General features: G+C 36.4%; 1 protein-coding gene across 2 annotated transcripts in view; it reads left to right on the top strand.

The window, feature by feature from the left end:
- Positions 1–2,604: 2,604 nt before the first annotated feature.
- The window catches only part of LOC107695548 (zinc metalloproteinase-disintegrin-like crotastatin), a 15,029-nt gene continuing 1,410 nt past the window's right edge, over positions 2,605–16,223 (top strand). Inside the window, exons 1-21 of one of the 2 annotated variants that reach the window (XM_016495524.1) lie at positions 2,605–2,757; positions 3,333–3,415; positions 3,554–3,660; positions 3,788–3,866; positions 4,594–4,670; positions 4,813–4,996; positions 5,087–5,149; positions 5,476–5,547; positions 5,660–5,829; positions 6,246–6,327; positions 6,442–6,578; positions 7,756–7,933; positions 8,092–8,181; positions 10,943–11,138; positions 12,721–12,823; positions 12,938–13,106; positions 13,190–13,270; positions 13,411–13,495; positions 13,597–13,705; positions 15,066–15,225; positions 15,930–15,977. In XM_016495524.1, the coding sequence (XP_016351010.1) occupies positions 2,706–2,757; positions 3,333–3,415; positions 3,554–3,660; positions 3,788–3,866; positions 4,594–4,670; positions 4,813–4,996; positions 5,087–5,149; positions 5,476–5,547; positions 5,660–5,829; positions 6,246–6,327; positions 6,442–6,578; positions 7,756–7,933; positions 8,092–8,181; positions 10,943–11,138; positions 12,721–12,823; positions 12,938–13,106; positions 13,190–13,270; positions 13,411–13,495; positions 13,597–13,705; positions 15,066–15,225; positions 15,930–15,977 (2,325 nt within the window). In that variant the 5' untranslated portion in view covers positions 2,605–2,705. The remainder of the gene's footprint in view (positions 2,758–3,332; positions 3,416–3,553; positions 3,661–3,787; positions 3,867–4,593; positions 4,671–4,812; positions 4,997–5,086; positions 5,150–5,475; positions 5,548–5,659; positions 5,830–6,245; positions 6,328–6,441; positions 6,579–7,755; positions 7,934–8,091; positions 8,182–10,942; positions 11,139–12,720; positions 12,824–12,937; positions 13,107–13,189; positions 13,271–13,410; positions 13,496–13,596; positions 13,706–15,065; positions 15,226–15,929; positions 15,978–16,223) is intronic. The other variant, XM_016495525.1, reaches the window with a different exon arrangement.

Genomic DNA, 16,223 nt, shown 5'->3' with positions numbered 1-16,223 from the left:
GTCTGGTCAGAGGAGAACTGGCCCCCCGACTGAGCCTGGTTTCTCCCAAGGTTTTTTCTCCATTCTGTCACCGATGGAGTTTTGGTTCCTTGCCGCTGTCGCCTCTGGCTTGCTTAGTTGGGGACACTTCATTTCCAGCGATACCGTTGACTTGATTGCAAAGATACTATTTAAACTGAGCTGGATGTTGACATCACTGAATTCAATGATGAACTGTCTTTAACTGAAAAATTTGTGTTTACTATTGTCATTTTGCATTATTGACACTATTTTCCTAATTAATGCTGTTCAGTTGCTTTGACACAATCTGTATTGTTAAAAGCGCTATATAAATAAAGGTGACTTGACTTGACTTGAAAATTCTTCAGAAAGAACACACAGAATGGCCTTCTCAGCTGCCATAGTTGCAACTCTTGCGTCATCAGAACAGAGTGTTCAACGCACCACCGTTTCCGTTTAAAAAACGTCTTGCACCGTTTTTGTCAGGGCTGAACGCAGCCCAGGTTTTTCACTCATCATTAGAACCCATTTTACACATGGCTAATTGGCTATTGATTCTGACTTGTATTTGCTCTTATGAAAATGTACCATATAGTTCTTAACTGTAGCATTTGTTATAATAGGGCTAGCCTATTAATTATTACCAGGCCAATAATGCCTTTTAAAAATTAATCTATATTAACAGATTATCTATTATAAATTCCACAACAAGTTAGACAAAATCTACCACAATAAATAAGCCTACAATAAAACGTGAGAAATTCTAGTAGTTTAAAAAGATTTCAATACATGTTAGTGCTGGTGCAAGATTATGTTTTTAGTTTATGTGCCATTTTTAGATAATGTTTGACTTTCTCCATAGCATTTTAAAGTGGCAATTTCTCAATAGAATTCAAATGGATTGCTTGATCAGTTGTACTTATCCTTAGTTATTCTTCAGAAAACAGGCATTCAGAGATTAAATGTCAAAATATAAATCCTTGCAAACAGCGAAACATATCAAGCAATTTTTCAAGAAGAGACAAAATAAGAAGTCTAGTAAACTAACTATCTAAATAAATACGTATTGTGAATTAATGTGCAATGCATGTAAGAGGTTTTATGGCTGAATGAGACATAAGCTTTGTGTGAAATACAGTAGGCCTATTGCAGTAATATTTTATGTGTCTATGATCTGTCCTCTAGTGGTTGTGATATGCATGTGAAATAGAAGTTGCAGTGCAAACTTGGGCAGGATGATCAATTTTCATTTTATTTGCTAAGCTGATGATGTGTAATATAATTATAATATAATATCATTGACAGAAAATGTAGCCTAAGTGCAATCAGGTCATTAATTAAACATTATATGCGTTAAAATGTGTTCAACCTCCATTAGGGACATTTATTTTGAAAGAAAGAAAGAACTAATATGTCAAGAAGGATATCTGGGTTTATTTGAACATTCATTTCAATATTGCAGCAGTAAATTCTGGGAATACTAAGCGCTGAAAATTACTGTCCAGTTCTAAATGTATAAATATTGTATTTAAAAACACTCTTTATGCATTAATTATACAATATACATCAATTACACAATAATTAGAACATGTATGAAATTAACGAACTCTAAAGCTATAACTAAATTATAGTTATGTGTTTCTTGTAATGTTATGAGCAGTGTTGGGGAAAGTTACTTTTAAAAGTAATGCATTACAATATTGCGTTACTCCATAAAAAAGTAACTAATTACGTTACTTAGTTACTTTTTATGGAAAGTAATGCGTTACATTACTTTTGCGTTACTTTTTAAATCTGGACAGAGCTTGCTTGTTTGTTTTTAAAATAAAAAAGTTCTATTTTTGGCAAATATAAAAGCCTTTTCACACCAAAAGCGAAATGAATAAGGAAATTATTTGAAAAAACAACTCAGCTATTCTCTTGTAAATTAAAAAGTAATGCGTTACTTTACTAGTTACTTGAAAAAAGTAATCTGATTACGTAACTCGCGTTACTTGTAATTCGTTACCCCCAACACTGGTTATGAGTCATTGTCGTTACGGGATATGTTGCGGTCTGTCCCGTTGGGTGGTAAGTAGGAAACACGTTTGTGTTCATGCAGGGGCTCTCGGAGGGAGGCCCAGATCACCGAATGCTCCATTGAGGCACATTCAAATCTCAGGTCGTGATTTGCACACAAAAAAACTCAAATAATTTAATTCTGTAAGTTTCAAAGATTGTAACCTAACACAAAAAATTAAAATTCACCTCAGTGGCCTATAGAAAAGAATAATAATAATAATAATAAAAACACTTTAACTTGTAATCACAAACGAATGTGATTGGTTCACCAAGACCAGCGCTGAGAAAAGTATTAGCTACCACGTGACAACGTCGTCTATTATCGGTCTTAGCAGGGGTATGGACAACAATTTACACCTACATAATAACACTGAGAAACTGCATATTGTCATAGAATTTAAAAATCAACAGATAAATTTGTCAAATTACGAGAATGATTATTTCGATCCCTCGTGACGTCTCTAAGCCCCGCCTCTTTAAAACATTTTCCATGCTATCGGTCATTCTACTTATTTATTCTGTTTTTGCGTTTGTCCTGATAAAGTGAAAATGCGGCTCACTTGGGCGGAACTCAAGTTTATCTTTTGGCATGTAGTTCGGCAGACATGATACATAACAGTCTATGACCATAACGCGCAGTAATTATGCCGTGCTCTGCCTTCACAGCTCATGTACTTTGCTGTCTTTTTCTTTGGGGTATGTATGATATTCCTTTATGTAAAAATATATTTGCGCTCTAAGAGTTAACCGGTCGCTTTTGTCTATTTTATGAATTTATTTATATTTATTTACATTCCTGCGAATATGATACTCATAGAACAGTATATAGTGATGGAGGAACTTTTCTGTCCTTAAGTTAATTTGATAGAAAAAATGTATTTTTAATATTTGTAACTTTTTATTGTGTCCCTTTAATTGCATTTACTTATTGTTTTTCCCTCATTTTAAATGCGGAAAAATATTAAATATACAAGAATTTTCGTACTTTGGTACTAGGTTTATCAATTGAAGTATTTAAAAAGTAAAATAATGGAAAGTATCTTGCACTTTTTCAAAATATAGAACATATATTCAGTTAATTTTTGATATTTTTTTGTGCTGCAGATAGTTTGAAGATCAGAAATGTTTTAAGGTAATTTAGGGCCAGTAAAGTTTACCCTAGTTAAGCTTATGCAACCTATTTATTTTTATAGAATGCTGTTAACTTTTGTGGGTGGTGGTGTGGATAGTGCATTTATGAAATATAAAAATATCTTTTGATTCTTCATCAGGATGTGTGGCAGAGAGTATGCGTACATTACCTCATGTAGAGCAGTTTGATGTGGTGAGACCTAAAAGACAGAGCATCAGAAAGGTACCTCCATTGACAACCTGGATCTTACTGTTACAGAAACAATATATGCTTGAATAAAACCTTATTATTAGTTTGAGGATAAAAGCAGCCATTGGGTTGTGCTGTTTATGTGTGGATTAACACATCAATCCTCTGCAGGTACAGTCTGATAAAAGTCCACAAAGCCATGAGACGTATCCTGATAGACTCACATATAAATTATTCTTTGGAGGGAAAGATCACCTCATTCATTTGGAAAAGAACAGGTGAGTGTTGCATTTGGGTGTATTATATTTCAAAGTCTTTTCTGTACATTTCATTTTGATGTTTAATCGTATGAGATACACCATTGTACTCTAAGGTAGTCCTAAAGAAGTATTTACTGTGATTTAGGCAACTCATCGGGCATAATTACTCTGAAATATATTATCAAGATGATGGACTGATTGTGAGCAGAAATCCAAATGTAAAGGTAACTTAAATTTTACTGTAATTTAACAATAACTATGATCAGAACAGCATACTAGCATATGTCCCATACTATTCCTGCAGTATATAGCACATATATACAGTCAAACCAAAATTTATTCAGACACCTTCAACTTTTCCTTCCGCTCAACTTTCTGTTAACATGCTTGGATAGAGCACTCTGTGAACAGCCAGCTTCTTTGGCAGTGAATGTTTGTGGCTTACCCTCCTTGTGAAGGGTGTCAATGATTGTCTTCTGGACAACTGTCAGATCAGCAGTCTTCCCCATGATTGTGTAGCCTAGTGAACCAAACTGAGATACCATTTTGAAGGCACAGGAAACCATTACAGGTGTTTTGAGTTGATTAGCTGATTGGCATGTCACCATATTCTAATTTGTTGAGATAGTGAATTGGTGGGTTTTTGTTAAATGTGAGCCAAAATCATCACAATTAAAAGAACCAAAGACTTAAACTACTTCAGTCTGTGTGCATTGAATTGATTTAATACACGAGTTTCACAATTTGAGTTGAATTACTGAAATAAATGAACTTTTCCACGACATTCTAATTTATTGAGATGCACCTGTATTGTGCAGAAGTTCCTGCTAGTATTCTATTCTGAACATTTAAGTCATGTCAGACTGACTGAAGTTCTCTTATTTAAGCTGGATATAATATAATCAGTTAAGCACAGAAAATAAAAATCAATCAATTTTGAATCATTTGTAGGACAACTGCTACTATCATGGCCATATTCAGGATTTGGAAGATTCGTCAGTCAGTGTGGGAATCTGCTCTGGAATCAGGTTTGAGACAATGGCACGCTCCTTTTACATCAAGTTCATTACAAGATGCTTTTCATACATTTCCTAATGGAAAAGCACAAGCATTAAAGGCCATGTTTGTACGTATGTTCTTGAGCAGCAGCATTATGTCTTCTGTCCATAGAGGTTTTGTTAGAGTGAAACAGCAAGTATACCTGATCGAGCCCCTGACCAACCACAGTGATGGAGACCATGCACTTTATAAGCATGAACATCTGAGGTGGAAGAGAAGCTCTTGTGGTGAACCGAGCGCCACCATTTATGACCATGAACCACCAGTGGCTGTCCCCTTAAAGTCCAGCAGACCGGTAATAACATTTTCCATCACAATTCTAGCAAGCGTTCTGCACATGAAAGAAATTATGCATACATTTGAAATCATTCATATATCCTCTTAGAAAACAAAGCGATTTCACACTCCAAGATTTGTGGAATTGTTTCTTGTGGTGGATAACACTGAGGTAAGAATTTAAGCTTTCACAAGCTTGTCAACTGTTATAGTTTTTCACTGACTGATGGTGATACCAATATCTAGAGATTAATAAATTGCTGATAGAACATAATTCAATGTCAAATCAATGAGATAAAAAAAAAAAATTCTTTTGGATTTGCCTGGATAATACGTTATTTTGGTGAATCACTAATATTTCTGCCTATATTATATTTTTATATTTTCTAATATAATATGTTTGACCCATCTCATCATAGTGGGGCCAATACTATCGGTCAATACATAAAGCCAAAAAGAACATTTTCCAAATGTTCTTGCTATATTTTTCTCTTATAGTACACAAACTATGGGTCTAACATGGACATAATCAGAGCCAGGATGCTGGAGGTTGCAAATCATGTTGACAAGGTATACATATTCATATATTTTGATCTAATAGAGTTAATCCTACAAATATAATATTTACTTGTGTGATATGTGAAAATCAATTAATAAAGTGAACACTTTATTATTTGCTCAGTTGTATCGACCCCTTAATATTCGGGTTATGCTGGTGGGGCTTGAGGTTTGGACGAAACGGGACCAAATTGTGGTCAGTTTGATTTCTGATGACACTCTCAGTCGGTTTATTGAGTGGAGAAAGAGCAATCTGCTTAAAAGAGTCAAGCATGACAACGCTCAGTTTGTGACGTGAGTATGTCCTAGTTACCCATTTACTCTGCTGGATGACTAAGACCTTCACTTCGCTATAGCATAGAAGATGCTAGTGTACTTTAATATAATGCTAACACTTTAACACTTCATTTGCTATCATTAGTTAACTGTTAATTTCAACATTTTGTAATACCTTTTTTTTAATCAAGTTGTGTCTGTTAACATTAGTTCATGCACTGTGAACTAACTGGAACGATGAATAATTGTATTTTTATAAACTAATATTAACAAAGAATAATAAATGCTGTAAAAATATTTTTCTCGTTATTATTTAATGTTAACCAATGCAGTAACTAATGCAACCATATTGTAAAGTGTTAAAAATATATCTTTACGTTAGTATACTACTAATGAACCTTTTATTATTTATCGATTGTTTTTTTTTCTTCCAGTGGAATTGATTTTTTGGGTGACACAGTTGGGCTGGCAAACAAATGTGCAATGTGTGCTGAAAGCTCAGCGGGAGTCAATCAGGTATTCTTTATCTGAATTAGTGATGATTTTCTGGTAACAAATGATCTTCTATAGTTGAATAATAAAGATTCTTTGTTATAATTGTGTAAATGGTTATATGTTGTTATTTTTCAGGATCATAAACAGAACTCACTGGGCCTGGCATCCACGATTGCTCATGAGATGGGTCATAACTTGGGCATGTCCCATGATGAAGATCACTGCTCGTGTGGCTCATTCAGTTCCATCTGTATCATGACAGAGCGTGTGGAGTAAGCAGTATTTGTGTAAAGTTATACTGTGTTTTCAGTGTGCTGTTCATTTTTGCTTTGGTCAGAACTGAGATCTGTCTGTCTTTACTCCCTATGCAATCATCAAGAATGCCTTAGCAATGACTCATAACACCTTAGCAACCACATAATAGTATACTGGCCCATGCAACCACTTAGCATACATCTGTGAAAAAGAAGTACACTACACACTTTTAAGATAAGACTACTTTTGGAAATAATACAATTAAGAGCCAACTGAATGTAATGTTTTTACATCTTCTTCTATACTTCTATAAAGCATGACATAAGATTATTAAAAGATAATGACACATTTATATGAAAATGTACTTTAAATAATTTTTTTATTTGACATTACAAAGTGCACGTTTTCAAAATGTACTTACTGTGTTAAGAAACAAAGTCATTAAAGTGTACTCTCTATAAGTACACTTAAGTGGCCATCTCATTAATATTATAATATCTGCAAGTGCATTTTTTTTTTAAATATAAACTTTTAAGATTTGAAGTACCCTACAAGTGCACATTCAATATACTAAAGCACACTACTTCACAAGGATAGTAAGACAAGTGCATGAAACTCTTTAAACTTCACTATGCTAAAAACACAATTGTGAGCCTTCTGTTGCAGTTAGATCATAGTAAAAAATGGCAACATAAAGGCTGGAATACACTACACAACTTTTAAAATCTGAACAGATTTGAAATGCTAGGCATCATACACTTACCGACTTTGTAAATAGACACAAAGGAAAAACTGGCCATCGTACACTAAACGCCTGAGCATCATACACTGCCAGACTTTAAAGTCGGTCCAATTCAAACAAACTCACACAGAAACGTGCGCCTTGTTGCTAGGAGATGTGTGACAAATGAAAGCAAAATATTGAACCTGTTTGATATCTTCCGACTGGATTCATAGTCTGAAGCAAAAAATCGGAGTCTGTGACCATCATACACTATGCGATTTTCTATGAAATCTGTCAACTCTACATACTGGCTCTGACTTTCGGCAACTAGCGTCAACTTCTCCAAACTGAAAATCGGGGCAAAAATCTGGGCAGAAGTCGTGTAGTGTATTCCAGCCTTAAGTGGACTTCTCTGCCTAGTAGCAGTTTAAAGCGTGTCCGAAAAATGACAAATTCTTTGTCTGTCTTAGCATGCTGTTCCCGGAGCTGTTTAGTGACTGTAGTCTGGAGCAGTTGAGCGTGTTTCTAGACAACGCCAACCCCAGCTGCCTGCTGGACACCCCCAGCTCATCCAAACTGTACAGTGGGTCTGTTTGCGGTAATGCCTTCCTGGACCCTGGAGAGCAGTGTGACTGTGGAACAGCGGAGGTACTGCACACACATCCTGTGTCTGTAGTGACTCAGTCTAGCCCAGATGATCCTTTTTAATGACGTCATTAATGCATTAATGTAGGTTCATCTTTGACTCAATCTGATGTCTCATGGATGACTATGATTTACCGTCTTGTGCTTTTGTGTACTGTAAGGAATGTGAAAATCCCTGCTGTGATCCCATGACCTGCAGGCTCACTGAAGGCTCACAATGTGCTTACGGAGACTGCTGTGAGAATTGCCAGGTAATGACCATAAATGATTGTGTGTCTTTCATTTCACTGTCAAGCATTGTGGGTAAAATTACTGTGCATGGTGGAATACTCTGTGCTCCAACTAGAAAAGTACTACTTGCCCCCCCGCCCCCTTTGGCACTATGAATGTACGTTTTAGATTATATCTTTATTTAAAGGAATAGTTCACCCAAAAATGAAATTTCTCTCAATTCACCCTCCTTCAAAGCAGAGGTTTAGCAGAATATTCATGCTGCTCTTTTCCATATAACAGAAGTGGCTGGTAATTCACACGGTCAAGCTGCTAAAAAAGGCAAAAAAGCAAAAACAAAAACACCAAAAGTACCATAAAAAGAGACTTGTGATGGATAGACTGAATATAAAAGTTGTTAATCACTAATAACTTTAGTGAAATTAAAAATCGGGGAGTAATTGTCTTAATTAATACAATTACTTGTCTTAATTACTTGCTCAGTACTTAAAGGGTTAGTTCACCCAAAAATGAAAATTAGGCTGCGTTTTACTCACCCCCGAGGCATCCTAGGTGTATATGACTTTCTTCTTTCAGACGAATCCAGTCGGAGTTATATTAAAAATTGTCTTTGATCTTTCAAGCTCTATCATTGCAGTCAGCGGGTGTTGCATTGCTTCAGTCCAAAAGAAGTTAAATAAAAAGCGCCCATATATATATATATAAAAAAAGTGTCTCACACAAGGCTACGGGGGGTGAACAAAGGCCTCCTGTAGCGAATCGATGCGTTTTTGTAAGAAAAATATCCATATTGAAAACGTAATAATCACTTGAATCTAGCTTGCGTTCACTGTTGTAAACGGAAGCAGTTCCGGGGGAATGACGTGCCAAAGGCAAGGCACACAGGTACTAGACATGGGGAGTGACCACACACAGGGAACATATAACCAACACAAGGAATCCACACAGGAATGTGACAAAATGTTTTCGTGGTGCTTTCAAAACATTTCTCTGTTTTGTTTTTAGCAGTCTGACATGCACTTGCATATTAACCAATCGTGTAAGTTTAAAGTGATACTATCAGACTGTGCAACCAATGAAAGTGTTAAAGAAAACAGTTTGAAAACTTTAAACTGTGAAGAAAAGAAATTTGAAGTCATTATTATTGCACTATTATTGCATTTCTGCTTGGTTTCCAATTGTAGGGAAACCACATGTTTCTTAAAGGCTGCATCAAGAAACCACTGGGATTCAAAACCCAGAATCTCCTGCTGGATAGGCAGCCACCTTAACTAACTAAGTTAGTTACACAGCATTAGCATTTACTTTTCCCTCGTGGAAGGCAGAATCACTGAAAGTCACTGTCATGCAAGCTTCTTTTCTAGGTACTTTTGAGGTGGTAGGAGGGGGGCAAAATGCACCTAACAAATAGCCAAAATTTATGACGCTGGTGGGACTCAAACCCACAACCTTTGAATGGCCTCATTTTACAGTCTAGATAGACAATGTGCTATCCGTTGCACCACAGACCCTACTCAAAAACCTTTGTTGGACACTTGATGCTTTTTCTTCCTGGCTTTTGTCTGACCGAGACTTTGGGAAAGAAAAACTTTCTTGAGTTTCAGCAGAATAGAAGCCAGATGCAGAATGTTGAAGCACTATTATAGCCTCTTTTCCTAGACTGAGAGAGCAAAGTCATTGATAGAGAGGCACCGTTGGGATTTGAACCCAGGTTCTGTAAATCAGACTGGACTGCTGTCTTTGACTTGTCTCATAGTATGGGTGGCATTAAAGAGTTTTCAAATATTAGGCATTTTTTTGTTTTTAGGGTTGGAGGAGGGGGTGCAAAATGCACTCACTAAATTGCTAGAAGTCACGACTTCTGGTGGGCTTCCTTTCCTAGAGGAAGCCAAGAAAGTTACTGACAGAGGCACCACTGGGATTTGAACCCAGGATCTGCAAATTAGACTGGACTACTACTATTGACCCTTGTTTATTGTTGTTTGTTTGTCCATCCAATGGAAGAGCAAGATCATCATAGGTTCCACTGAGATTTGAACCTAGAATCTTATGTTTACAAGACACACACTTGAACCAACTGAGCCACGGTGCCAAATGTTATTCATCTTGCATGGAAGGGTGACTCAGAAGAGCAAAAAATCAAGGAAGGCTTTAAAAGGGTTGTTGAAGAAAGTATGTCATGCAAGACTCTTTTCTAGATGTATTTTTGGGTGGAGGAAGGGTGTCAAAGAGATTGTGGTGGGACACAAACCCTCAACATTTGAACAGCCTTATTTTACAATCTAGAAGTCCAAAATGCTACCCATTGCACCACAGAGCATTTGGGACACTTGATGGTTTTTCCTCCAGGCTTTTGTATGTCCAAAACTCTGGGATTAAACACGGGGGCAAATAAAGAGACTTCCTTGAGTCCCAGCAGAATAGAAGCCATGTTTGAAATGTTGAAGCAATATTAGGGCCTCCTTTCCTAGAGTGAGCAAAGTCGTACCTCTGGGATTTGAAGCAAGGATCTGTAAATCAGATTCAACTGCTGGATTTGACTTGTTATATATTGAGTGGGTGGCATAAAAGTCATGCAAGCTTCTGTTGTTGTTTGTTTTTTATGAGGGACGAAAAGGCACTCATCCGATTGCCCAATGTTACAACACTGGTGGGACCTGAACCAGCAACCTTTGTGTGGCCTCATTTTGAAGTCATTACTGTGTAGTGTTAACAGTAACACTAGATAAGGTTGTGGTTGACAATTTTTTGTTATTTACAGCTTCTCTTTTTTCATGCCAGATAAAAGATGCTGAAAGCTTGTGTCGAGCACCTGTAAATGAGTGTGACGTCCCAGAGTACTGCACAGGGCTATCAGAGCAGTGCCCAGAGAATGATTTTAAGATGAATGGCATACCTTGCAGCCCTGGCCAGGGTTACTGCTATAACGGCCAATGCCCCACTCACCTCCAGCACTGCCAAAGACTTTGGGGAACAGGTAAGCATGAGTCTATTGTACAAAAGTCCAAAATCTCTCCAACATCTATGATTTTATGTCTTTCAGAAGATGAGTTACAAGTTCAGAAGCACAGTCAGGGTTCATATCTGGGTTGTAGGGTACTGCACCACTGCATTTAAGCACCATGGCAAAAAATAAATGCTTTATTGGTTGAGTTATGAACCTTGCAGCCTGAATTGAATGTGACGAAAGAAATACATTGACTACAATGATACTAAATCTCCAAAAACACTCCAAACGTATGAATTATTGTTCATCGATCATGCTTACTGAATCGTTTAGAGTGGTTATTGACTCGATCACTGAACCAGTGATATTGTCTGAAAAAGTACCATTGTCGTGTCCAACTGAAATAGTTAATTGAACATTTATTTGCAATTTAATTTAAGTATACTGTATATTAAGGACCAGTTATTCTTCAAGTACTAAAAGAACTGTTCATAGAATTAAAGGCACAATATGTAAGATTTTTTTAATAAACTATCCAAAAACCACTAGAACAGTGTTATATATTTTGCTGACTTGTGTACTTACATTATCCCAAATGTTTCGAAGAATGTTTAAATTCTAGAGAAATAAGCAATTTTAACTAGTGACACGGACCGTGTCCATAGTGTCATTGTGTCGCCTGCCAATGACGTCCTAACCCCTCGATTTCCGGTTTTGTTTTGTAGAAAACATGGAAACACCAAAGATGCTTTAATATGTTATGCATTTTATTAGACAGGTGACGACCGCACAGAGTAGCATTATAACAGAACTTTCAAATGTATCTAGTATGATAAAACAGCGATGCTTTTTTCCCCCACATATGCACGACCGGAAGGAGCGGAAGCGGTCGACTGTGGCATAATAAAAGCTCCGCTGCTTTCGAGCCGTGTGTCATGCTCGTTCAGCGGCCTCGTTTCGCTTTGACGGCTTTCAGCCTCACCCTGCTTCATTCTACTACGTTAATAAATCATTAACTCATCCATGAACATGATTTCTGCCCGAGTCCCGAAGGATTGCATCGGCTGTGGGGATGAAGACGACAACTCCCATGATTCCACACTCAGTCACGGCGTCATCAAACTTCTCCTTTGTCTGTTTGTTTATTTTGAATACGTGCCCTCTAGTGGCGAAAATTACATATTGTGCCTTTAAGGCGCCAGACCATTAAAGTGATAGCTTCCCCCCAAAATAAAAATTCTGTCATCATTAACTCACCCTCATGTTGTTCCAAACTGTATGACTTTCTTTCTTTTGTGGAACATAAAAAAAGAGAAATGTCTCAGTGTTTTTTTGTGCATACATACTGTAAAATGGAAGACGGTGGTGACCAAAACTGTGAGAAGAGGATGACATAATTTTCTTTTTTAGGTGAAATTGGAATCTCAACTAGTATTATTAAATTCCCTGTGATTCCCTACAGCCCAACTATTTTACTAAAACACCAGTTCATTAATTTTCACAAGCTGGGTTGATTTGCTCTACCTTGATATTTCAGTATCCTGCTCTGCATAATGACTCATATCAACACAGTACTGATATCTGCTTCAGTGTTGTGTGATCATTTCCCTAGGTGCCAAAGTGGCTACTGATGCATGCTTTTTTCAAAACACATTGGGAAGAAATGATTCTCACTGTGGAAAGACCAAAAATGGCTACAGAGCCTGTACAAAAGAGTATGTCATCTTTTTTCATGACTTCTGACTTTTTCAAGCATCAATATTTGTCATTTAAACTAACCTAATATATCAAGCATAGATTACATTAAATGTGCTTTTTCCCTTATATAGAAACATGTTTTGTGGTAAGATATTTTGTGATGGAGGAAACAAATACCCCGTTACTGGTCAGAAAGCTGTTATAGTAACGCTTGGGGGATTTTGCAACATAGCTGGGGACCAATTAGAAGAGGACGCCCTCAGCATGGTTGCTACTGGCACAAAATGTGGACACAATAAGGTGAGCATGTAAGAATGTTATTTAGACTATGATGGCAGGACATGTAGGCACAAATATGAAATCTCTGGCTTATGTTTCAATAGGTTTGCTTTGATTATATGTGCCAAGACCTGAGTGTTTACGGTAATAATGAAGACTGCTCACTGCAATGCAATGGTAGAGGGGTGAGATCAAACCTCCATTTCACTGAAACCAATAGGAGAATGTATTATAATTCCAAACTTAAAAAGCTTTTAAAAGAATTTAAATGAAAAAAATAATAACTTTAAGAAAGTTTACTGTGTTCTTTGTCTTATTTTTGCAGATTTGCAATCATAAAAAACAATGCCACTGTGAGCCTGGTTGGGCACCTCCTTACTGTGAAGTCAGATATTCTGAATTGCCATCCAGTAATCAAACAAGCTCTTCTTTTCTGAAAAGCATGTTTAAATGTAGTATCTGTAGTAATGTACCATTTTGACAAATTTTACTCTTGTTTCCGATTTTGCAGGACAAGCAAAGATCATTGGCATCTCAGTAGCAGTTGCAATCACTCTACTTGTACTATGTGGAGTCTTGTTTTATCGTAAACGAAGAAAAGCCATCATCAGCCGCAAGACGTGAGTTATTTGGTTTGATCTGCTTAGCGAAATTTATCATACCCATACCAAGTGAACATTTTCCAACCAGGACTATTTTTATTGGCCATAAAACCATTTTGCATAATTTTACTTTAAAAATTATTATTATTATTAATTTTTTGACCAACTGGCTAGCTGTCCAGTTTTTTTTCCCTGTCTCTGCCGGAGACTCTGGGATAGGCTCCAGCATGCCCATGATCCTACAGACAAATGTGACCCTGGACCACAAAACCAGTCATAAGTGTCAATTTTTCAAAATTGAGATTTATACATCATCTGAAAGCTGAATAAATAAGCTTTCCATTGATGTATGGATAGGATAGGCCAATATTTGGCCGACATACAACTATTTGAAAATCTGGAATCTGAGGGTGCAAAAAAATCTAAATATTGAGAAAATCGTCTTTAAAGTTGTCTAAATGAAGTTCTTAGCAATGCATATTACTAATAAAAAATTAAGTTTTGATATATCTACAGTAGGAAATTTACAAAATATCTTCATGGAACATGATCTTTACCTTTAAAGTTGTCCAAATGAAGTCCTTAGCAATGCATATTACTAATCAAAAATTAAGTTTTGATATATCTACGGTAGGAAATTTACAAAATATCTTCATGGAACATAATCTTTACTTAATATACTAATGATTTTTGGCATAAAAGAAAAATCGATAATTTTGACCCATACAATGTATTTTTGGCTATTGTTACAAATATACCCCAGCGACTTAAGACTGGTTTTGTGCTCCAGTGTCACAAATGGTTCGGAGAATGGATGGATTTTTGACAGTGGGATTATTTAGCTTTTTTTCTTTGCATGTTTGAAACAACCAGCACAGCTCATATATGAGTTCATCAGATGTGTCGGTGATAAAAAAGGGAAGACTCGATTTTGACATGACAAATGACAAAATCAAGACATGATTTTGTTCCTCAAATTGTGTGTGTGTGTGTGTGTGTGTGTGGTTATTATTGTTAGTTTTTTGGTGGCCCAAAAAAGTGCTTCACTACATAGTTATGGAGAACTATGATTTTCTGAAGAAGAAAAAACTTTTTTTGCATCTTAGAAAAATGGTAAATGATGTTGATAGATCTTGAAATCTTCATCTCATTTGACTTTTATCAAAAGTCCTATGTATTTATGCTTTGTGTGTAAAACTTTTAATGAAGGACAATTACTGAGTGTATCTTTTAAAAATGTGCCATGTTGCATAGCTACCATTCAGCTGATTTCCTGTAAACGTCTTGCAAATGTATTGGTCAGAAGGTGTGGGTAGCTGTGAGTAATGTAATTATAGTAGTCTGTCCGTTCATGTCACGTCTGTCTGCTCGTTTACAGAAAAACTACATCTTCAGGGCAGTTGAGCCTGGTTTTTGAGAACAACAGTGCCAAAAAGGACCGCCCTGAGACCAGCCAGCCCATATTCATGGGGACCACTGTAACTCAACCCTGCACCCCTCTAACGGCTAGATTGGGCCCGACCCGTCCTGCTCCCCCAGTCAGTAGAACCTTCATTATGATGCAGCCTGTTTATTATCATCTTAAAGTTAATTACTCTTTTCTCACTGAATGAAATGTTGTTTTTTCTATTTGAGACCTCTGGGTGTGAAATAAAATTAGGGAATAGGGTTAGGGTCAAATTTATATTGCGTAGTCATACTTTTGGATTTGTACATAAAGTCTGGTCCACACTGGTTAGGAACGCCCATCTAGATGAAAAGAGACCTTCTGGCCAACATGTAATGCTCCCAGGCACAGTTTGTACATGCCATTTAGGGCTGGGAAAATCTAAACTGATTCATACATTAATAATAGACTGCCATGGAAAAACTGTGAATGACCAAAACTTTTAATGGACCTGGAATGGAATTTCTGTCTGTCCAAACGAGTACTAATTATTTCTTGAAGAAGTTCATGGATATCTAGTTTATCACTGTTTGTGCAAACTTAACTCTAGTCTTGTTTAAAGATTTGAATGTGCAAGTGTTAAGGCAGTCTGATTGTAGCTTTCAATTTTTACAAGTGCTTTCCAATTTTGTGTACAATATATCAGCTATATGAGCAGGCCAAAGCTAAGAATAGGGTTAACTACTTTTTAGATTCACACATAATGTCCATCCAGGACAAATGAGAACTAAGTAGTCTTTTTTACCGCACTGTAGGAAAATTAAAAATACATTTGTTCTCATATTCTGCTTGCAGCCTCCAAAAAAGTTCCCATCACAATCGCAGCAGACCATAGTTAAAAAGGTAAGATCAACTACTGATAGCAGACATTTTTGTATTTAAAAAAAAAAATACAATTTAAAATATTTGACCGAATAATAAAAATTCGGACTTTTTTTTCGCACCCTTGTCATTTTAAACATGTTTGACTTTGTCTTCTGTTGAACATAAAAGGAGACTGAATGTTTCTGCTGCTGTTCTGCAGACTGTCAACCCATATGGCAAAATAATATATTTCAGATATACAAAAAAAGGCACAAAAAAAATAAA

The sequence above is a fragment of the Sinocyclocheilus anshuiensis genome, unplaced genomic scaffold (genome assembly GCF_001515605.1).
Source record: "Sinocyclocheilus anshuiensis isolate Anshui unplaced genomic scaffold, SAMN03320099.WGS_v1.1 scaffold466, whole genome shotgun sequence".
Taxonomy (NCBI): domain Eukaryota; kingdom Metazoa; phylum Chordata; class Actinopteri; order Cypriniformes; family Cyprinidae; genus Sinocyclocheilus; species Sinocyclocheilus anshuiensis.
This window is presented reverse-complemented; position numbering and strand designations above follow the sequence as displayed.